Genomic DNA, 24,184 nt, shown 5'->3' with positions numbered 1-24,184 from the left:
TGCATGTGTACCGTATTTAAGCCTACATTTAGGCCTATGTGAATGCTCACGTGTATATGGAATGTGAGTGTGTATTAGCCGTTGAAGCGCATAATCATAGGCGGCGGGTAATGAAGGCTAGGGTAGGCTAAGCCTTCCCAAATGTTATCCTGGAATTTTTTTGAAATTTAGCAAATTATATATAATAAATGTGCGCAGCATTATTTAGGCTACTATATATTGTGTGTGCTGTCGCTGGTCAATATCTAACCCTAACCCTAACCCTAAAACCGAAATAAAGTAACCAAAAAGTAACTTTATCCGCGGCAAACCCGAAAAAATCGGGTTTGCGCTGCGCGCGCGTGCATGTGTCCCGTATCAGCCTTCCCAAATGTCGGGCTCACCCGCCGCCTATGCGCATAATAGATCAGTTCATAACTACCCTGTCTCAAAACATGTTATTGGTGGAAACACTTATGGTTCTTTCCGACTACGAGAACAAAGCGAACCGTGCCGTGCCGTGCCATGAAACGTATTTCACAGTTTCTGTTTTTTCTTTTTTCATATACTCTACGTTTCATATATTCCTGGAGCTGAAGGGTGTCCAGGTGCCACAGGGGTGATGTTCCTGCCCATGCACCTCCGTGGAAACTCGGGATCGATTCCACTGCGGCGTCTCCGACTTGTCCATGCACTCTAACAAACACCGTTGGCAACGTTTGTGGGCCTAAGCTGGAATTGGAGCAACAGAATTTTACAGGACTTTACAATTTTACAAGTGAATTATCTTCTTTTTGAATTATTTTCTTTTTAGTTCATACTACCCTGGAAAAATAGGGGGAAAGTTTGTAGTGTGGAAGTGTAGAAAACTAAACAGGAGATGGAGGTGAGTTTAGTCTGTTTACTCTCCACACTACCAGAAAATAAACACCAGAACCCGGAACTAAAGTAACTCCCGCCACTCACTCATCTTCCCATAAAATCTCACTATTAAAGGCACAAATCCAGGGAATATCTCTCTCAGTTTCTTTATTGTGGGTCACCACAGTAGGGCGAAATATGACAATTTATTATTTTCTTTCGAAAAGAGAGCTGAGCCAGAAGGCAAAGCTCTCGGTCTACCGAGCAATCTTCGTTCCTACTCTCACCTACAGTATGGTCATGAAGTGTGGGTCATGACCGAAAGAATAAGGTCACGGATACAAGCGGCCGAAATTAGTTTTCTCAGACGGTTGGCTGGCATCTCCCTTAGACGTAGGGTGAGAAGTTCAGTCACCCGAGAGAGACTCGGAGTATAGAGCCGCTGCTCCTTCGCTTGGAAAGGAGCCAGCTAAGGTGGTTCGGGCATCTAGTACGGATGCCTCCTGAGCGTCTCCCTAGGGTGGTCCTCGCTGCATGTCCCACTGGGAAGAGACCCTGGGGCAGACCAAGGAACAGATGGGGGTATTATATCTCCACACTGGCCTGGGAACGCTGTGGGATCCCCCAGGAGGAAGTGGCTATGTTGCTCAGGAGAGGGAAGGTTGGAGCTCTCTGCTGGAACTGTTACCCGACCCGACTCCGGATAACCGGTTGAAGATAGATGGATGGATGGATTAATATTATTTTATTTTTTTACATGGAACTGCATCCACAACTCACATAGCAAACATTAAGATTGTAGAGTAGTCTAGACCACACAATCCAAAAACAAACTACTAGTCATGACATCACACAAATCACTAAGACACAACCGACTGTAGTCATGACATTTACAGAACTGCTCAGTATATAGACACCACAATCCAATATGGATGGTTTTCCAATTACTGTAACAATCATGATAGATTTCAAAGAAGCTGCTTAATCTCTGGGTCAAATTTTCTACAGCTGGTAAAAGAGTCAAGAAAAAAAAAGAAAACCTTCAACACATTATTCCTTCAGAACACCATGTTACCAAGTCTAATAAAGTGAAAACTAGATTTCCTGCTTTTGCCATAGCCAAGGAAAACAGGTCATGCACGAGTCGTCTCATATTGTTGTAGAACAAATCTCCTTTTATTGAGCCCTTTAATGTTTTAATTAAAGATCCAAAGATGCATTTTCCTTTACCCATTTCCCTCCTGTCCTTCAGAATCATAGAGCGAATATGACATTTTGTATAAGAGGCACAGACATTATCCATGATTAGTTAGTTAGTAGTTATAGTAGTTAGTAACATATTGTATATGTACGTATTGTATATGTATGGCCTGAACAATGAATGTTTTTTGTTTTTGTTTTTAAATCAAAATATCTGAACATTAAAAGGGGGCATGAAAACACCTGGCCATTAGAAAAAACACAGGGCCGCCTTAAGCTTAGTCAGTCAGTTTCTGTATCCGCACATGCTTACCCAACATAATGTCACTGGTCAGATTAACCCCCATGGGAATTCATCATTATCTATCTGATAAATAGAGAGTATAAGCTGGAGACAGGCTGGAAATCTAGGATTGAGTCGACACGGTCCGAATCTGTAAACGTTGATTAGCATGTTTTGAGGTTAAAAACGACAACATTCAACTTTTCTTGTGGTTTGCAGAAACATACAATGGTTATTGGTTAACATTTTCTCTGGTGACTAGGTTGTTCCAACGGCACAATCCTAAATTAGCTTTTTCCTGCTGTTTCAGCTGTTCCGCAGGCTGTGCATTATATATGGAGTCAATAAGTCTAACCTTACACAACTCTATATATTTGTGTGTACATAATATATATAGTGAGCTATATGGCAGCTTTAGCCCCACTCTGGGTGAAAATTAGAGGCTCTCTCTCAGGTCTCTGGAGGTACCATTAAAAATGCACGCCTAATAAGCTCACTGCCTCTGCAATGTATAAGGTTTTAGAATAGGTTTAATACACAAAAATGGTATTATCTTCTCCTCTGCACACAGGATGCAAGGTTTGTACTTCATTAGAGGAGTGATAATGGTTTATAAGGTTTATAAGATGTGTTCATATTTACAGGAGCGATAGTGGTTTTCAGGTCCTGTGTGCATGTGTGATGTGTGTGTGATGTGTGTGTGTGTGTGTGTGTGTGTGTGTGTGTGTGTGTGTGTGTGTGTGTGTGTGTGTGTGTGTGTGTGTGTGTGTGTGTGTGTGTGTGTGTGTGTGTGTGTGTGTGTGTGTTTTACGCACTTGGATGCGTAACTCTTTAACCTGTGTTTTAATCACACGTCAGAAACCGCAGGCGTAAAGCGAATCTGTTTTTTTCCCTCTACTTTATTTTCATTCCACTAACCAAGCATCAGACTGAGGAAGGGGGATTGGGTGCGGGGGAGGTTGGGGGTATAGTGGGTGGGGTGGGTCTTAATTGGCCGAGCTGATGGCAACACACGTAAAGCTGTAAGTGTGTGAGGCGTAGATGGCAGACTGGGGCCAGCTCCCAGGTGAGAACACACTGCTGGAGGAGCTTTAGGAGTCTCAGAGCAATTTCCTGTGAATGGAGAGAGAGAGAGAGAGAGAGAGAGAGAGGGATAAGGAATAAAGGATGGTTTACTGTGTTCTCTGGAATCTCCTCTCTTCCATTTGCTTTCCTTTCTTGTCCTCGCTCCTCTCTTCTCTCAACTCTTTGTGCCATTAGCTCTCTTCTCGATTCCGCTCCTCTCGCTCATCTCTCTCTTTCTGTTTCTGTTCTATCTCTCTCGCCCTACAGCAACACTAGCAAGTCAATCTAATTAGGTTACATTGTGAGAGACACACAATCCCCCCAGATACCTCATCTCAATATTTCTTTCTTTCTTTCTTTCTTTCTTTCTTTCTCTCCACCTATATTTCCTTGCCTCTCTGTTTGATTTCAGTGGCCATGTGAAAGTCATGCTGTCTAATATTATGGAGTAGATCTGATGTGAACTGATCATTAAACTGTGTTTCTGAGTGACAGCAGAATATTCCCAAACCTCACTGACATGGACATTTGTTTGAGCACATATGGACCAAGAAAAGGCTTGTGTTAGAGAGGGTAACGCATCCAGGCCAACCAGAGGAATGCAAACAACAATTATACTATCCACTTTGGCTGTTGGTACAGTATCTCTCTGCCGTTTCCATTTTTTAGGAAGCAAGGCAAGGCAATTTTATTTGTCTGAGATCTAGTAATACTAAGACAGAAATGTTGCCACTGTCTGTAAGTGGATGTCATTGAAAACTTTAACAAGAGCAGTCTCAGTGCTGTGGTGTGGTTGAAAATCTGACTGGAAGATATCCAGGCCATTGTTTAGTGTTAAGAAGTTTTTCAGTTGTTGAAATACCTTTTCAATTGTTTTACTCCTTGATGATGACTGCTGTTTTCAGGGTCTGTGGGAAGCAACCGGATTGAAGAGATGTGTTGACAATTTGTATAAGATCTGAGCAGTGTTGTGTTCTAGTTTTTTTCAGAAGGTATACGCTACGATACGATGCGCGTGGTCGTGGGTATACGCTCTCGCGTTTTCAATGGATGAAATGGTTATTAGACTGTATACGCTTCTTTCCAAAATAATCTGGACTGTGTACGGCGTATACAGCATCTGACGGTAGAACACACCGGGGTTCTCCTTCCATTCCGACATCTCGCCACTCCGACTAGTGGCTTCCGCGTGCGGTTAAGGTTAGGGTTAGGGTTAGGGTTAGGGTTAGGTATAGGGTTCGTTAACGTCGGAAAGGCGAAATGCACCCTTACACACCACTGGATCTGAGGCCTTGCAATTAGATTTGTTTTAAGGCCTGTTGGCAGAATATCAAGGCAACAGGAGGAGGATTTCAGATGCTGGATGATGTCTTCCAAGTTTTCGTTATATTAGATTAAATTGTGTCATCATGGTATTTGAATTAGTTTAGGTGGACACACTTCAAACTAATTCAGGGAAGGGAATTTCAGGGAAGGGAATATATCCACCAGGATGAATGAAACAGTGTTTTTAAGTGCTTTGCGGTGCTCTCTGTCCATGATCTCAGCTACCGTCTGAGCACAGTAAAAATGAGAACAGTGTTGGAAAGTAGTTCTTTTCAATATTGTAATACCTCCACTTCTGTGCTTGAATCAGTATTATTCCATCTTGTCAATATACTGTAGCATTCTCAATATGAGTAACACTTTCAGAATGTCAGAATCAGACAAACTGTATTGACATGGATGCCGGTTTTTGTTTTATTCATTGACCAACCCAAAATGAAGTGATTTATGCAGGACTATTGATATGGGCATACAGCACACAACTCAATAGGTCAATATAGCACATGCAGTACAGTACATTATAATATTAATCATATTCAGAGTTGATTATAAGGTAAAGAGTACACTTATAGTCTTGACACTGCAAGTGTAAGAAGCCAGGGTCTAATGCTGCGTTCACACTGGAAGCTACAAAAGATAAAGCGGCACACAAGTTATTCTGGGATTTATTTCCTTGGCCTACTGGCAGTGTTCAGAATTTGGCACTGATCATTCCAGCAGTTTGTGAGATTAACTACAGACAGACAGACAGACACCCTCTCTATAGTAAATGGGACTAGGTGCCACATCATAAAAAAGGACCAAACTCTAATGCATTTTCACACTTCATTTTACTTGCATAAAAACAGAAAAATGTAATCACATAAATCGTGTTTTAAATGACCAAACCTGCCTATCAATGATGTCACTGTTTGTCAAGAGCCCTCCTCACAGAGTAGACAGAAATGGTGCCATCTTATAATGAGCATTAGTAGGACCAATTATATGAACATGGTTGAAAATGGCCAAAGTGGTCCCTTAAGGTTATTATTAGTTCTTATGTGTATTTTAAGGAATCCGTAAAGAGATGGCTCAGAGAAGATAGATGGTGATCTTAGTCTGCTTGTTTTTTTAAGTGCGTTTTTTGTTATTTGTCTCTGCCAGGCCGGAAGGCATGGCAAAAGAGTATGTTTTGCACCCTGTCGGTCCGTCCGTCCGTGTGTGTGTGTGTGTGTGTGTGTGTGTGTGTGTGTGTGTGTGTGTGTGTGTGTGTGTGTGTGTGTGTGTGTGTGTGTGTGTGTGTGTGTGTGTGTGAGCAGCTAATCTCAGGCACCGTTGGCTTGATCGCAGCAAAACTGCGCTCACACACTCCCTGGACGCCAATTCAGAACCTCTGACCCAAAATTGTTCACATAGGCCTGTTATAGCGCCACCAGGAGGCTGATTTTTTTTTTAAATAATTTGACAGTACTCCTACAGATTTTGGCCAAACGTCACGCAAATCGGTACACAGTATCTCTATAGTCATTAAACAAAACGTGTGTTTCAGATTTTTCATTTTCCATCCTGATTGGCTAAGAATGGCTTCCAAAGTGTGCAGGAGTACTCCATTTTGCACAAAATGCCTCAAATCAAAATAAAATTTTGAACAAAATGCCTCAAATCATGAACACACACGTGCAATTACCATGACATGTTGCATGTACATTCCCACTAGGCCGAGGAAGAAATGCCACTTGAAAATGTTCAAATCAGCCTCATGGTGGCGCTATAACAGGCCGATTCGTGTTTTACCCATAACTGCACCGATTACATCCTATTATACATAAGACAAAAGTCCCAGCTTCCGTCTGCATTAATTTCCCCTCGCCACTGATTGTCACATGTCACTACAACACAAGCCACAACGTGCGCGATTCATTTACGGGTGGCGTAGGCTACTTTTCATTGCTCACCACACATGTGCCTCCTTGGAGCATAATTAATTGCGCCCAGCACAAACTGACCACATTACGGGGACACCCTTTCGTTCCCTTTAGCATGGGCACCGCCGAGCAAAACCGAAGCACCCCGAGCCAACACGACGCGGCCGCCATTGAAATCTCTCCAGCTCCACAACAACAGACGCGAGCCCTTCGCTTCAACCCCCGCTCTTGCTTACCTTTTTGTTTGCTCATGTCTCTATCCCACCACATTCACGCTAATACTGTATGTCCTTCATTTTCGTGGCATGTACATCCCAAACAATACATTATTAGTTACCCGCGGCAGCGCCTTCGCGCCTCTAACAGTCACCCGAACCGACTCGTCAGTCAGTCAGGATGCCAGCGCTAGAAACAAGCAAGCAGGTTCATGAAAAAACAAAAGCCACAGGGAGCAAGACGGTGAATCTATATGGGGTCTGAAGGGGTCTGCGATGTTTTGCGTGGCTCTCAAGACTCCCAGGGGTTCCGCAAGGGGGTCCGCGGACCCCCAGGGGCGCCCCATGTATTTTTTTATTAGTTATACATACAGAGAGAGGGACACGGAGGGACCAACAAGCACAAAGCCCCGCGTCTTAAGTGCATTCTCTTCTAAAACAAGCAACTAAGAGTACACCTAGCGCTAAGGTAAAAGTGCAATATATCAGCTCCCTACTTTCTTAAACAGATGAGACAAATAGGAAAATCAAATGAGCAAGAGCTAAAACAAATAAGTGTATCGAATAAACAAGATCCAATAAAACAACAAGAGTTCGTACAACTAGTTAACAACAAGTAGGCAGGGCGAAGAGGAAGGGTAGTGTTTCCTGAAGAGGTGGGTTTTCAGCCTGTGGCAAAAGATGGGCAGTGACTCAGCTGTCCTGACATCAGTGGGGAGTTCATTCCACCACTGTGGGGCCAGAACAGAAAAAAGCTGTGACCGTGTAGATCGGCCAGAAGGACCACTGAGCGACGAGGCAACCAGTCGCCCCGTGGCGGCAAACCAAAGTGGTCGGGCAGGGGTGTAAGCATCGACAATAGCCCGGAGGTAAGAAGGAGCTGTTCCTTTCACTGTCTTACAGGCTAGCACCAGGGTTTTAAACTGGACGCGAGCCGCTACGGGGAGCCAGTGTAGTGAAGGATAGTTGTGTGTGAGAACCAGACGAGCCGCAGCTTTCTGAACAAGCTCCAGAGGTCAGAAGCCGGGGCACCAGCAAGGAGGGAGTTGCAGTAGTCCAGGCGGGAGATGACAAGAGCCTGGATGTGCACCTGGGCTGCCTTCTCCGTGAGGAAGGAGCGAATCCTCCTGATGTTGTAGAGCAGGAATCTGCAGGACCGTGTCACTGATGCAATGTTTGCCGAGAACGACAGTTGGTCGTCCAGGGTCACACCCAGATTTCTCACAGTCCGAGTTGACGTCACCACAGCATTATCAATGGTGATGGCCTACTGTATCTCGGTGAGGACAGCCCTTCCCCGGGAGGAACATCAACTCGGTCTTGTCCAGGTTGAGCTTCAGGTGGTGCGTCGACATCCACTCCGAGATGTCAGCCGGACAAGCAGCAATGCGTGCCTCCACTTGTGTGTCAGAGGGGGGGAATGACAGGATCAGCTGGGTGTCATCGGCATAGCAGTGGTAGGAAAAGTCATGGGAGTGGATAACAGCACCAAGATGTAGTGTAGAGAGAGAAAAGAAGAGGACCCAGAACCGAGCCTTGGGGAACCCCAGTAGTGAGCCTATGTGGTTCTGACACAGATCCTCTCAGCATCACCTGGTAGGAGCGACCCGTCAGGTAGGATGCAAACAGGGAGAGTGCAGAGCCTGATCTTTGTAAAACTTTGTATGTGCACTCCCCTAGAGGCCAAGGAAGCACTTTTGCCCTGCATTTTTTACAGTTGCCTTTTATAGCGCCACCAGGAGGCCGACATTTTTGGATATTACGACTTGAGATTTTATCCAAATTTCACGCAAATCGGTACAAATAATCTCTATAGTCTTGTGATGAAGCCGGATCTGTTACATTTTTCATATTCCATCCTGATTGGCTAAGATTGACATTTAAAGTTTGCAGGAGTGGCCCGCTTTGGGATGAAACTTTGGACGCTCATTCGCACTATGTGTCATGATGTGAAGCGTTGTTAGCTTGTAGATCTGCTATTTTACAGTAGCTGTAAAGTGGTAAAACTTAGCCTAGTCCCTTTTTTTTCATAGACCTGGATGCTTGTTTCTCTTGCTAAATCTGGCAACACACTGATTACCTGCATTACACCTTGTAGCCTTCTAGGGAAGAAGTGGACAGATATTGAATGAAGCAGCAGAAAAGGGCAATGTTGAGGATCAAATACCATCCTTTAAACATTGCCTTATTATAGCGCCACCAAGAGGCTGATTTTTGCTTAACATTTTTTTTATATTACTCCTACAAATGTTCACGCAAATCGGTGCATATGAGCTGGATGCTTGTTTCTCTTGCTAAATCTGGCAACACACTGATTACACCTTCTAGGGAAGAAGTGGACAGATATTGAATGAAGCAGCAGAAAAGGGCAATGTTGAGGATCAAATACCATCCTTTAAACATTGCCCTATTATAGCGCCACCAAGAGGCAGATTTTTGCTTAACATTTTTTTTATATTACTCCTACAAATGTTCACGCAAATCGGTGCATATGAGCTCTTTTGTAAAGTGATCAAGCCTAAGGAGCACTTTTTCTAGTTGATTCTGCGTTCGCTCTGTACTTTTTGTTATACCCTGTTTAAAATATATATATAGTGTGTGTACACACACACACACACACACACACACACACACACACACACACACACACACACACACACACACACACACACACACACACACACACACACACACTTTCATACATAATTTACACATACTTATTAAAGGACCATATTCTAAATAAGCTTCTAAATAGGCTTTGTTGCATATTATCCTTTTGATAACTGTGTGTAATTGTAGATTTAGATTATTAATAAAGATGTCAAAGTCAACACTCTGGTTTTTACAAGATATACGCTATGTTTTGCACCGTATGTGAGTGGAAGAAGTGAGCTGACAGCGTCCATGTAGAGTAGCTTTTACTAATGCTTGAACCTCTCCTGTCACTCAGCACATTGTTGGATTGTTGGAGAGAGCTACACTCTCTGATAACATCACATACATTCTGCCAGCAAAGGCATGAAACAGCCACTGATCAAGCTCAGTTTGGTCCTGTTCAACAGCCATTGACATGCCTGCCAGTATCTTGTCAGAGGCCATTTGTAATTCTAGAAGCACGGTAAGGAGCAATCAAAGCCTGGCGGAGGAAGAGGAGAGAGTAAGGATTAAACAAGGTGAAGGAACACAATAAAAACACCTTGTTAAAATGTCAGTATCGGTTTAGAATACGAATAAAAACACAGTTAATGGTTTGAGTTAAGTGTCTTGAAGGAACAATGAAAGCACATGGGCACATGAAGATAATGTCCCACTCCTGGTCTCAGTTTATACACATTTACACGTTTATGTTAGACATTTAGCTGACACTCTGAATGAAATGATTTACTCTATACCAATTTAAACTGATCACCAACATAACATACAACCAGTAATGAGTGCGTGGGCAAATCAATTATGTGGGGGGTGGGGTGTGGGTTGGAGGGGGGAGTATTGGACATCATACTATCCTACTATAAAATAAGGAAACCTCTGTCTGTCAATGTGTCATTCAAATCGATCTGAACAGTACATTTTTCACTTTTCCCAAATATAAGCATGTTTATTAGCATTTTCCTCTCTCTCCACCCACTACCACTGAAAACATGTGTTTTTCAGTGGCCTAAAACTGGATACTCAGAGCATAAACAACCAGGGCGGAACCAGGGTGGAACAAGGCAAAAGGAGCCTGCTGGTTGGTTGGTCATGGGACCAATCAGAAGGTTGGGCCAGAGCTATACACACACACACACGCGCGCGCGCACGCACGCACGCACGCACGCACGCACGCACGCACGCACGCACGCACACACACACACACACACACACACACACACACACACACACACACACACACACACTATGCCGGCGGAGAGAGACAGAATTGTCTCTTACCTACCTGGGTTCCATCTTGGAGGCAAACCAAAACACAAAAACAAAAACGCAGAAAGAACGATCAAAAAGGTCAACCAAACAACACGCTATTTGTGGAGGATTGATCGTCTAGTCAGTAAGAATACTCTGAAGATTCTTGCAGGGGCCCTCATACAAGGTCATTATGATTATGCATGCACTTCATGGTATCACAACACCTCAAGGCCCAAAACCCATCTAACCCCTGCTCATTTTGCTAGGATTGGATGGCTTAGGGTTGAGGACAGAGTACAGCAACTTGCTATGGGCCTGCTCTTCAAGATACACCACAACATTAGGATCCCCCTGTATTTGTCAAAATACTTCCAAAATGTGAATCAAGTCCATGATCATAACACCAGAGGCAGCTCCACAAATCATGTTCAACCCAGATTTGGCTCAACAAAGGGAATGAACTCGTTCTCATGCTATTCATCAAAGATGTGGAATGCCCTACCAAAAGGAGTAAAGGAGTGTAAAACCCTACTCACAAAACTGCCCTAAAGATACACCTTCAGCAGGCTGCAACTGTCATGTACTGTTCTCATGTCTTACTAAATAAAGTACATCAATCAATCAGTCTCAAAGGTGCAAAGTTATAAAGGACTTTGATTTAAATGCTTCAGACCCAAGGCTGTGCACCTCCCCGGGATGGACTGGTATTATTATTATATCATACCTGACCACGCCCAGGAAGTAGGAAGGGGAGTAGGGGGGTGGGGAGCATAGATATAGAAACCTAGATACCTCATTGGCCTCTGCAGTTCATTGGAGCGACGTGCTTGATATGGTGGCCGCCATTTCCGGGGGGAACGGGCACTGGCCAATCACAGCGCGTTGACTACTGGCCAATCACAGCGCGTTGACTATTGGCCAATCACAGTGCGTCTTTTCCAGGAAAAGACGCGCCCCCACCTTCCTCTGATTGGCCTACCGAACGCCCCCTTCTGTGACGCACACGGAAGTTTCCAGCTGGCCCCCACAAGCATATCAAGGAAGGACCCCCAGATTAATATGCATTTGTAGAACCGCAGAACCCTATCTGAAAATATTTTGTGCCAGGGAGGGACCCCCATACAAGATTTGTGTTGTTAAAATGTTTCAAAAATATCACTTTTCCCCCCAATATTTTTGGAAAATATCAGATCTACAAGCTCATAACATGTCATGATGTGAAGCGTTGTTAGCTTGTAGATCTGCTATTTTACAGTAGCTGTAAAGTGGTAAAACTTAGCCTAGTCCCTTTTTTTTCATAGACCTGGATGCTTGTTTCTCTTGCTAAATCTGGCAACACACTGATTACCTGCATTACACCTTGTAGCCTTCTAGGGAAGAAGTGGACAGCTATTGAATGAAGCAGCAGAAAAGGGCAATGGCGCTGCCCGGAGAAGGGCCGAGAATAAGGTGACTAGAGTACTCAAATTCTGCCCGAACCTGACCCTACCGAGCCGCGGGTTCAGTGAAAAAAAAAGAAAAAGGAAAATAAATCTATTACCCCCAAAAAATAAATTTCACGCTAAGGTCGACAGAAATGGCAGTGGATGTGTTGGATGCAGCTTCGTTCGTCGCTGTCCGACCTTCCTAGCCCGTGTTATTAAAAAATCACACCCAGTGTGAAGTGGGCGGTGTGTGGTCATCACAACATGACTCACTTTAAAAAAAGAATAAATGACTTTTTTTAAAGTCCATACTGCTATTCATAGGGCTGCACATGTGTCATGTGTTTCGCTAGCCAATCACAGTCCTGAATTTGCAAAGTCAGCCAATCACATTACAGTTAGTGGTGATGACACTAGCTGTAATGTGATTGGCTGATATGAAAAAAGTATCGATTTGCATTAACAATGGAAGGGTTAGGGGTAGGCCTGTCAAAAAAAATCGATTCATGAATGAATCGCGATTCTTAATGCCACGATTTTAAAAATCGATTCAAAATATTAAATTTTTTTATTAAAAAAAAAAAATATATATATATATATATATTTTTTTTTTAATAAGTTAGTACCTTTTTCACTGGCACTTTGTCTGAAATCAATGTCAGAAAGACTGACTGACCTGATCTGGCTGCATTGAAGTGTATGATTCAACTTTTCATGGTTTATATTATATATTAAAATGTTCTAGTATAATTAAAGCAAAGTGATTTGGGGTAGAAAATCGCAATAAATCGCAGAATCGAATATCAATTAATCGCAGAATCGCAATTTTAATCGAATCGGCACCCTAGAAAATCGCAATAAATCGCAGAATCGAATCGAATATCAAGTAATCGCAATTTTAATCGAATCGGCACCCTAGGAATCGATTTTGTATCGAATCGTGAGGTAAGTGAATCGTGACACCCCTAGTTAGGGGGTACACAAATTTTTTGGTCGGTGTCCAAAACTCACTTATAGGGGGCGGCCAACCGCCCCAAAAATAAACTGGCGAAAATGGCTAGCACTCAAACATCGAAAATTGCCAAAAGGGGACGTTTCCAAGATGTTTTGGCCATTATCTCTGGAACGGAAGGTCCAATCAGCTCAGTGCTTCGTGTTTTCCTGTTTTTCAGGCCTAAAATTATGGTAATTGTTCGGGCCGGGCCCTGTTCGGGCCGGCCTTCATTTTCAGGCCTGTTGAAAACTCTAGACTGGTATTAAGTTATCTAAGGAAAATAACGTTAGTTCCATGAATGTGGAAGGTTTCTTTTGGTGACTTTAGTTCAGAGAAACATGAATAATTAATATGCCAGCATAAGGAGCTACTGTATATAGAAATGCATTATTAACAGGGACAACAGGAACTCACATCCAGCTCAAAGGGACAGAACAAAGGTTAAGCATTGACCTTTGTACAGTGTACTTTAATGTATATAATATTCCAGGTAATATGTACTCTATAGCAGTGGTTCTCAACCTTTTCTGGGACAGGGTCCACTTGTTAATATTAAAAGCATTCACATCCCCCCCATCTGACCACTCAACACGACAGCCATGCTAAGTGTGTTGCAGATCATTTCAGACCATTTTCAGCCCATGTTTATTTGAATGATCAATCAATCGATTGAATTCCACCTTGGATCAATGGAACCTACGAAATTCTCACTTTTCAATATTAATGTTATAATATAATTAAAATCTTTGTGTTTTGCCAATTATTCGGGGGCCCACTTGCAATTGTTCTCAGGACACAAGCATTGGAACCAATGCATGCACGTGCACACGCACGCACGCACGCACGCACGCACGCACGCACGCACGCACACACGCACGCACGCACACACGCACACACGCACACACACACACACACACACACACACCTCAGAGAGTACAGTCTGGCAGTCTTCAGCTGTGATAGTTAGTCTAATTGGATCAGAACGTAGATGTCTTCACTGACATTCATTCATTGATGCCGTTTATTCATCTATAAATTGATCAAGTGATATTAATCTGTTGGCCATCCCTCCTCCTCTCCAATGTCTCCCCTCTCTTAGATGGGAACCAAGAGGGACACAAATAAATAATGAATTTGCAGGTGACGGAACCAGTTCCTGCAGTAGCTTCATGTTTATTTCAGTGTGTGTGCTCTCTCTGTCTCGCACGCACGCACGCACGCACGCACACACACATACATACACACACACACACATACACACACACACACACACACACACACACACACACACACACACACACACACACACACACACACACACACACACACACACAGCACGCAGCAGTCTATATATTTCTTATGTATATTACACAGCTTTGTTGAATGTGCTGTACAGAGTAACCCTCCGGCAGAGCTGTTCTCTGGTCAGTGAAACAGCTTAACCCTGGTGCTGTGCATGTCACACTAAAGCACTGAGCTGTTCTCTGGTCAGTAAAAGAGCTTAACCCTGGTGCTGTGCAGAGTCACCCTAAAGCACTGAGCTGGTCAGTGAAACCGCTTAACCCTAAAGTGTAGAGGAACCCTCCAGCACAACTGAGCTGGTTAATAATTAATAGACAAAAGCTCATAGTCTACTCCATGTCTTAACCACTTTCAATCTTGCGTCTATTTTGGGCATGTTATAATAGAGTTGTCAGGTTGTAGATCGACTATTTTCGTTATTTCTGTTAAGGACGTGCCCTTTGGTGTCAGTGAAACTGGAGAACTGGAAAGTCTCAACTTCTGGGGGACAAAATAATCAATTTCTTGTGTGGGGTGTAGCCTCGCTTCGCATCGATACACTTCATTTGATCGCTGAGGGAAGAAAAGGCATTATCCAGGAAGTATTGTGTTTCTCTGGAGTGACAGGGTCTGCTGTAGACTACAGGTCTCAAGCTGGTGGACGTGTAAACAAATTCCCTTAGCCTATACAGTGTAGGCTAACTACATTCGTTAACTACATTACATTTGTAAGTGGTGATTGTATCACTAAAAGGTTATCAAAAGTCACATGAGGTTTTCCCCTGCAACTCTGATTGTCTCCAAACTTGCCATGATTCAGTAATACATTTATGCTGTGGGAGTGTTCACAAAACATGCAAGGCAAGCTCTCCTTTCATATACATCAAGGCCTGCATTACCCATGGAGAATAAATACAACTCTGTCTCTGTGTCCCTCTAAGCCATCTTTATACAGTGTTAAAAAGGACATAACATAAGCAAAGGGACCCCTGGATGTAGACATCGTGCATTTTGTGCAGTACAGTACAGATCAAACATCCCATCACTGAAAACTGAATTTGTCGGGACAAGGAACTTCAGAAAAGAACAGAGTTCCTGTGATGTTTCTGCGGCGGTGGCAAAACGGTGAGAAGTTAGAATCAGAGGGAATGTTTTGCTGGTGTGTTTGTTAAGTGTTTCCCGCGGCTATAGCGAGCTGCGTGTTGGGGAAAGAGGCAAAATGATGGAAGGAGGGAGCGGGAACAGAATGAGAGTATGGGTATGAGAGAGGGAGAGAGGGGCCTTTGATGAGGGCCCGGGAGTGTCTCTAATGAGAATCCATGCAAAGGGGAACATATTCTGTCTCCTGGTCATGAAGCAAAGCAATGCTGCACTGTTATTAATGAGCCGAAGACATAACCCACAGCCTTAATTAAAACTCACCATGCTGCTTCATTCACCTCCTGAAACACCGGCAGTCCAGCAGGAAAACTGTAAAACTCAAGAGAAGAAGGAGAGCATATGGTGAGAGAGAGAGAGTGCTACCAAATGTTTCTTTTGGCACTGCATGGCATTCACAATTGAAATGATTTTGTTTACATTGTATACACCATGGGGGACTTGTTGAAAATGCTGATAGCAAAAGCATTATGCCGTATACTTTTGAGAGTCTCAGCTTCACTCTTTCACTCAGAAATTGTGATGACTCATTTCAGCAGCTGTTTGTGTAAAGCTATAGCAAATGGCTGTTGTTTTATAAATGGCAGTTTCTGTGTTTTGTTTGTTTGTTCGTCTTATTAATGAATATCTACAATTAGTCTGTTTCATGACTTACTTTAATGCTGGATTCAACTAATACTAATGGAATGGCTGGCATGTGATTTTAAGAGAAAAGAGAAACCCATTGACTTTGGAAAATAGAAAATAAAAAAGCTAACATAAAACTGCTGCCAATGTTTCCAAAACAAAAGCAATGTCACTAAAAAGGACTTTCCAAATGTTTTAAAAGGAGTATTGTTATTGCCTGTTAAAGTAACATTCATAAAATCTTGAACCTGCATTTTATTAAGTTATAAATCCATGAAGTGCTGCCAACTGAAGGTGGGCAGCCTGCATTTAACCAGAATCTGATGTGAAAACAGCTCTTTGTCAGTCACAAAGGATTTACAATACATATTTATTTTATCCTTCGATGTTAGTATTAGCAAATTCATTAATTTCCCTATGATTTAGCCTACACTTCCTAGTTTGAAAGTCTAAAACTCATCAAAGTCATGTTGCAGACTGCATAGAATAGATTAATCACAGCCAAACTCAAGTTTTCTTTTTGAGTTTTAGTCAAAAAACAAAACAATATAGATATTATATTTATAAATATAATATCTTATTTATACGTACGTACCTATTACTATCACTTGATCAGATACCAAAACAATTGAGCTCAACAAAACACTGGTCCTTTCTGAGCACTGGAAAGGAAACGTGCCTTCTCTGGATGCAGTCACTGCAGGGGATCGCTTTACATCTCATACTTGGCTTATTGGTAGGATGTTGGTCTCTGTTGTGTCTGTGTTCTGGGGCTTTGTCACGGGAACTTTGTTCACAACCTTAGTCTGCTGTTTCGGCTTGGGCCCTGGGATGGCATAAGGCAGATGTTGCGTGGGCTTCCAGTGCTGATCTCTGGCGACGTGGACAAGGCGGCGGGCTGAGGCTGGGGCCATCTGACTTTCCTGCTGCTGTGCTTTTTGGAGGCTTCATTATTGGCTTGGGGATGTGAAGCTTGGGGGAGGGGTTTTGGGATAGGCCTTTTCTCTGGATCATTAATGCCAGAGGAGTTCTTGGTGCCGCTAGCAGTCGTTGTGTACTGCCTGGCCCCTGCGGCTCCTGCACCGTTGACAACTGTTGATGCTGTGGATGCCACCATTGCTTTTGGGGTTGCTTTTTCCATAATTTTTGTCTTGGATGCCTGACCATCACCTAGCTCATTAGATGTCGCCAGTCCATCAGACTTCATGGATGCCACAGAAAAGCGAGAGGTAGAAGTCGTGGAATTGGAGACCGTCTGGATCCTGTGCGGAGGGGGGCTCTCAGGTGCAGCTGGCTGGCATTTTACAGCCCTCGACAGTGAGTTGGGGAATTCAGGCCTTTTGCAAAGTCTTCTGTCGTCTCCTTTATCAAATGCATCTGCCAGTATCTTCTCTGTGAGTTCTGTGGGCAGCCTCTCCCATCCCTGTGTGCGGCGGATGGCAAAACAAGAGTGGAGCAAGAAGGCCCACAGCCTCTTGTGTAGCGTGCAAATCTCTTGGCTGAACGATTGATGCACAGATTGGTTCATTTCCTCCCTGTACAGGAAGTCCACCGCAGAAAAGAGGTCACAGCAGTTGTCCACAGTCATGGCTTCTCTGATGGCGGTGCACAGCTTCTTCAACAGGAAAGCCTCCCGGGTCATCTTTTCTCTACCGAGTAGTTTTTGAAAGGAGTCGGTGTGAATGACTATGGGGAGCTGGCTGACGATGACATTCATGCTATACTCGTGCAGCTCTGTGGCCAGGCCGATCACCTGTTTGGCCCACTGGACCTCTGGGAGAGAGTGAATCAGTTGGTCAGTGTCACAGAGCACGTTTGCCGCGTCATTCGCCGTCATGGTTTCAGTTATGGCCGTAAGAAACTCTCTCTGGAGCTCAAGTGGCAGGAGGGAGAAGTTTCTTTCTGACCAGCACTTCACATAATGTTCAACAACCCACCTCTTACACAATGTGTGGAAGCTTCGGAGGCTTTGAATGCCTAGGGAGGCGTGGCTGATGGTTAGACACTTTAGAATTGTCTTTTGGACCCCATCATCAGCCCTCTTGGGGAAAAAGCGGCAATAGTCTCGGGTCAGAACCATCTCCACCACACGATTTAACCCCTCCAGACCCAGCATGTGTGCAGCCAACACCACCTGACTGATGTTGGCTCTGGGAGGCAGGTCCACAATGGCCCCATACATAAACAGGAGCAGGATGTCCATCTCCTCTGGCCCCAAGCCTTGTGTGATGCAATGTTCTGAGCTCTCCCTCCATCTCCCAGTCAGCATGTCTCGGAAGTACTGAGATCGCGCACAAAGGATCGCTCTGTGGCAGGGGAAGACCTGATCCCCCACCTGGATAGTGATGTCACACTGCTGTCGTCTCTGGTAGAGGTCCAAAAGGTCTGCTCCGAGCCCCGAGGCCGGCTCCAAAACACCACCGTCTGAGTCAGCGGTACTGAGGGGGTCCGCCGGGTCATGAACAAACACTTTGCGGTGTGGTTCCAACTCCTCAGCGTCTGGGATTGAACCAGATGAGCACATCATGCGCCGCTCTGCTGTGTACACTTGCCTGAGGAAGTCTTCAAGATCTGTGCTTTTTGGGAGGTGGACTTCATTGGGGTCCTTGTGAGCCCCTCTGAGGATGTGCGGAGCTCTAGCCAACAGTAGCACTCTGTGGGCCCGTATTGAAGTGGTCCCACCACACACACAAACATCAGCTTCCAGCTCCGCCTGTAGCAACCTATTCAAGTCCTCAGACAACTCAGATGACAAAGATCTCTTGAGCTGCGCTTTGTATCTCTGCTCCTTGGCCTGCAACGAAGCTTTGCGTTGTTCTTTACATAGCTCAAAATAGCTCATAGTTGATTTAGCTGTTTTTATCTCATTTAACAATTTTTTGTGTCTAGCTGGCTAGCGATTGGCGAGCTAGTCATTTACAGTCCGTAGACTAGATCTCCTCACTGAACACCTAGTGAAAATCAAACACTCTGAATGCAAGAAAATGCTAAATAGAAATGCAATATTAATCAGTACCTAGAAACTCTCAGGCTGATGGTTACATTGCCACTCAGGAGCTTGAATCCAATAACCTGTTTGGCAGCCCTTATTATACCTTGCGTTTAAGCTGACGTCCATATTTGGGTATTTGGGTGCCAATGTCACCAACATTCAAATTCAATTAAAACTAAATTAAAACTAGAAAAAGTGCTCCTCGGAGCACAAGTCTCCGCCAGCAGACTTGTGTTGGGAATGTTGGGAATGTTCTAATTCTTATGTTCTAATTCTTACAAAAAATAGAACATGTTACTGTGTCATAGTAACATGACACAAGTGTCCTATCCGTCTGTATAACTGTCCTATCCATCCTGTCTGTATAAGTGTCCTATCCGTGTCCTATCCGTCCTGTCTGTATAAGTGTCCTATCCGTCCTGTCTGTATAAGTGTTATTGTATATTGCTGGTTCGCCAATTGTAGTCTATTACAATAAGGAGAAGAAGTTGAAAGGTCCAGACCAGTAATGTTCCTCAAGTCGATTTATTGGACAAAACAGAGTACAGAGCACAGGAGCACATGTCAGCCTTGCTGCTACATGGTGTGGCCGGAACAGAACAGAGCAAGAAGAAGAAGGGCAAGGCAAGAAGGGGGAGAACAAGGGGCAAGAAGGAGGGGAAGAAGGGGAGACAAGAAGGGAAGAAGGGACTGTTTCTTTGTCCTCACAGTATATATAGGCAGACTTCACATGTGTGTGTGTACTTGCATACACTGGATGTGCACGTCGCTAGGTGTGTGTGCTACATCTCCTCTTTGTGTGTGTGTGTGTCCATTGTGCAGAAGAACAACACCCCAAGACCCTAAAGGTCAGCTAAGGTCAGATGCCCTCTGGGAAGCATCCTTTGAACTGGACATCTAGTGTTCTCTGGAATGTGCTGTAGACCACTCAGTATCCAACCTTAAGTCCCTGTGTGTGTTCAGATTGGGCTCTATAAGTCCATAAATGTGTATCAATTTACCACATTCCCCCCTACGGAGGGCCCTATTGGTCCTTCGTAAACAAGGGTACAATGAAGAAAATCAAAACCCAAGTAAGAAAACCATACTTCAAAAACATACTCCTCAAAAAGACAGAACTCATCACACCACATCATCTCATAGCCCCCCCTTGATAGACAAATGACTGTGACACAATCAGACAAACATAAAAACAGGCATTAAGATTACACAGTATTGTCATAAGGTGATTCACATTCAATTTCAAAATAAAAATAGACAAACTGTTCCACAAATCATGCAAGAATATCAGTATTTAGAAACAATATCGGCTTACATCTGTTGCCTATGTCATGGGTCACATGACGCTGGACTGATTTCAGAAGGCAAAATACTGAACCTATTTAAAAATATAACAAGCTTAAAATATAAAACACTCAGAAAATCTTATTCACAGAAAATACATAGGATGCTCACGTCGCATCAAAATGCATTCCCCTTCCAATCAGTGTGCAGGACTCTCTGTTCCTTAAACTCTAGGAAAAAATGTTAAACATATTCACAACATCACAATCTCACGGAAAACCACAGTTTTCAGTGAATAAGTAGCAGCCCTCGGCCGCAACTCAACAGTTCCCAGTAGCTCAACAACGAAAATAAAAACTCCACATTCAATACAAGAGACCAGAGAGTGAAACAAAATCCTTTACAACACTGCAATAAAACGGCAGCCAAACACTCCGCAGTTTAAATCACCATTATCACAAACATAGAACCAACATACATTCATTCAACAAAACACTAGTTGATACAGCTTCGTCGTCACTCACTTACAGAATAATAGATCTGCTGGTTTGTGTGTAAAAACTCTCCCCAATCTACAAATTTAGGATATGTAAGATAATACATCTGTTTGTACTTTAAATCTCTGTTTTCCAAGGCCAAGAGCTTCCGAACCTCTGTCGGACCCGCTCAATTGAAATGTTAAAATGCCAGAGGTTAGGCCATAAAAACAAATAATCTTCACATTCGTGGCAAATACCTTGTTGACTCTTTTTTTTCCACATGTCAACTTTCCTCTAATACTCCTCATGTCAATTTAGTCAGCTAAATATCAACAAACATATAACATCAACAAACAACCTGTTGAAAAGACAGACAAACATTGAAACATGTTAAACCTTCCATCCAGTCCACAAACTCAAAGTCCAGTCACACGGAGGAGAGATGGATCCTGTGGCATAGGCAAAGAATGGGTGGGGGCAATCTGTGCCCCTCAGTGCTGAGTGCTGTTCCCTGGTTGCATCCTTGCTACAGCTGTCTGTGCAGCTAGCAAGCCAACATGCTGCTGTCCTCTGTCCATACTACTCTGAAGTTTTCCTGTAACCCTCTTTTTACTTATTTTCTTCCATGTCGTCACAGGGTTTGATGCTGTGAGGCTGAGTTCTAGTGTCATCACAGGGTTAGTGCTGTGAGGTCCCATCGTAGATCAGTTGAAAATCAGTTCTTGTCAATTTTCCATAGCCTGCTCCTCTGGTGGATCTGCATCTGTGTAGGAAGATGGTCTGCATCTGGTCCGGATGTTCTTTCAAAAAATCTTCTTCCCAAAAGAAAATCACAGCTTGTACTCCTCTTCTCAAGTTCTTCTCGTGTGGAACGGTCACAGACACTCCAGTGTCCAGCACTGTTGTCTAAAGAAGACCAAACCATTTACACGTCCTAGCTGGAAAAAGACCAAACCATTTACGAGTCCTGGCTGGTTCGCCAAAGTATTGTAAATTAGGCTGGTTCGCCAATTGTAGTTTATTACAATAAGGAGAAGAAGTTGAAAGGTCCAGACCAGTAATGTTCCTCAAGTCGATTTATTGGACAAAAACAGAGTACAGAGCACAGGAGCACATGTCAGCCTTGCTGCTACATGGTGTGGCCGGAACAGAACAAGGACAAGAAGAAGAAGGGCAAGGCAAGGAGGCAAGGGGCAAGAAAGGCAGGAAGGGGAAGAAGGGCAGGAAGGGAAGAAGGGACTGTTTCTTTGTCCTCACAGTATATATAGGCAGACTTCACATGTGTGTGTGTACTTGCATACACTGGATGTGGGGGCTAGTGGGCTAGTGGGGGCTAGTGGGTATGACCCACAGGGTGATGTGATGCGTCTAGTGCAGCCACCCTCGGATAGTACAGTTGCATGCTTGTTTGCTGCTTGCTGTGTTGCATGCCTGCTGCTTGCTGCTTCTCGCTTCCAGGAACTGCCGCTGGCTAGCTAACTAAGAACCAAGCGATGGAAAAGCAGAATGCGTAAGTCTTTCCTCGCCAGTACATAGCCTCTCCATCACCAAGACCTGTGCTGTGCCTCCTCGTGGCAGTCCCCGGTAACTGTGTGCTTTGCAGCCTCAGGCCAAACAGCATGGGATCTCATGGCCAGTGCCTACTGGCTAACCTTTTGGTTATAGGCTACGGGAGAAAACCCCTAAAGAAAAACCTGTGGCGAAGACCCGCATTAGGCAGTCACCAACAGACCGGTGTTCTGGCAGTCCTCTGCAACCCCACGCGACAGAAGGTCGTCATGAGCTCATCATGCCACTGGAGGACGTCGCATGGGGCCAAGACAAGACAGTGTGAGTAGGGAATGCGCAGCCCTACCACCACTCTAATCAACTCACTGCGCAGGCCTTTGCTCCCCCTACACCCAACCCCCCCCCCCCCCCCCCCCCCCCGCTCCTCTCCCCCATCCCTGTTCAAGTCCTGCGGCGACGGGGAAGGGCGGCTGGTACAGGTCAAGGATGTGACTGGCAGTATCTAGCCCAACCCTGCACGTAGGCGGCGTGCGAGTGATGGTCGTTGTAGCACGGGATGGAACAGCGTGTCTCCCCGGCAGCTTCGCACGTGACTGAGCAGCTCCACTCTGCTCACCCTGAAATGGGAAGGGCCTAGAAAAGGTGGCCTAAAAATGGTCTGTTCCTCTCCGCCCGGGCAGCCTACCGCAGCTGCCGGGCCATCCCTTCTTGCGGTCGAAAACAAATATATAAGAAAACCAAAATACCCCTCACAGTAGCGACATGGAACGTCCGCACACTCTTGGATATGCGTGATCTCTCCTGCCGCCCGCAGCGAAGAACAGCACTGGTTGCACATGAACTGAACAGATACGGCATTGACATAGCCGCCCTGAGCGAAACCCGGTTACATGGGGAAGACTCAATCACGGAGGCGGGAGAAGGCTACACCTTCTTCTGGAAGGGTCTTCCAGAAGGCTCCCGCCGCCTACATGGAGTGGGTTTTGCTGTCAGAACAAACCTGCTTCACAAGATCCCAGAGTCTCCAGTGGGTATTAGTGAGAGGCTCATGACGTGGCGTGTACCACTCACCAACAACCGCCATGTCACCCTTATCAGCGCCTATGCCCCAACCCTGGATGCAGACCCCGAGAGCAAAGACACATTCTATGCCTCCCTAAGCTCCGCCATAGATGGAACACCTCCCACCGACAAGCTCATACTCCTCGGGGATTTTAACGCGAGGGTGGGCTCTGACAGTGGGCTCTGGACAGGAACACTCGGTCAGCACGGCGTTGGTAGGCTAAATGATAATGGACTACGCCTCCTTTCACTCTGCTCTGAACACCGGTTGATCATCACCAACACCCTGTTCCAGCTCAAGGATAAATTCAAGACCTCCTGGCAACATCCTCGCTCCAAACATTGGCACCTCCTTGACTACATCATCACCCGTCGCAGAGACAGGAAAGAGGTGCTAATCTCCAGAGCCATGCGTGGAGCGGACTGCTGGACTGACCACCGAATGATCAGAGCCAAATTTCAGATTGAAATCCGTCCCCAACTGAAGAAAACACCACCAAACAAAAGACTCAATTGTGAAGCACTCAAATCCAGGCACTCTGTAGACCAGCTTAGGGCACAGCTTGCAGCAAACTTGTCTGCAATCCCTGATACCCACTTGGACGCTGACATCAACACCTGCTGGAACACCATAAGGA

At 44.6% G+C, this 24,184-nt stretch overlaps 1 protein-coding gene across 1 annotated transcript; it reads right to left on the bottom strand.

The window, feature by feature from the left end:
• Positions 1 to 1,327: 1,327 nt before the first annotated feature.
• Positions 1,328 to 19,062, bottom strand: LOC311043097 (BTB/POZ domain-containing protein 8-like; the record flags this gene model as incomplete). Its single annotated transcript, XM_084054267.1, is given in 4 exon segments — positions 1,328 to 1,395; positions 16,946 to 16,963; positions 16,966 to 17,165; positions 17,279 to 19,062. Coding segments are annotated over 4 exon segments (2,070 nt in total).
• Between the last annotated feature and the right edge of the window lie 5,122 nt (positions 19,063 to 24,184).

Source organism: Gymnoscopelus microlampas (assembly GCF_963454915.1).
Source record: "Gymnoscopelus microlampas genome assembly, chromosome: 1".
NCBI classification, from domain to species: Eukaryota; Metazoa; Chordata; class Actinopteri; order Myctophiformes; family Myctophidae; genus Gymnoscopelus; species Gymnoscopelus microlampas.
This window is presented reverse-complemented; position numbering and strand designations above follow the sequence as displayed.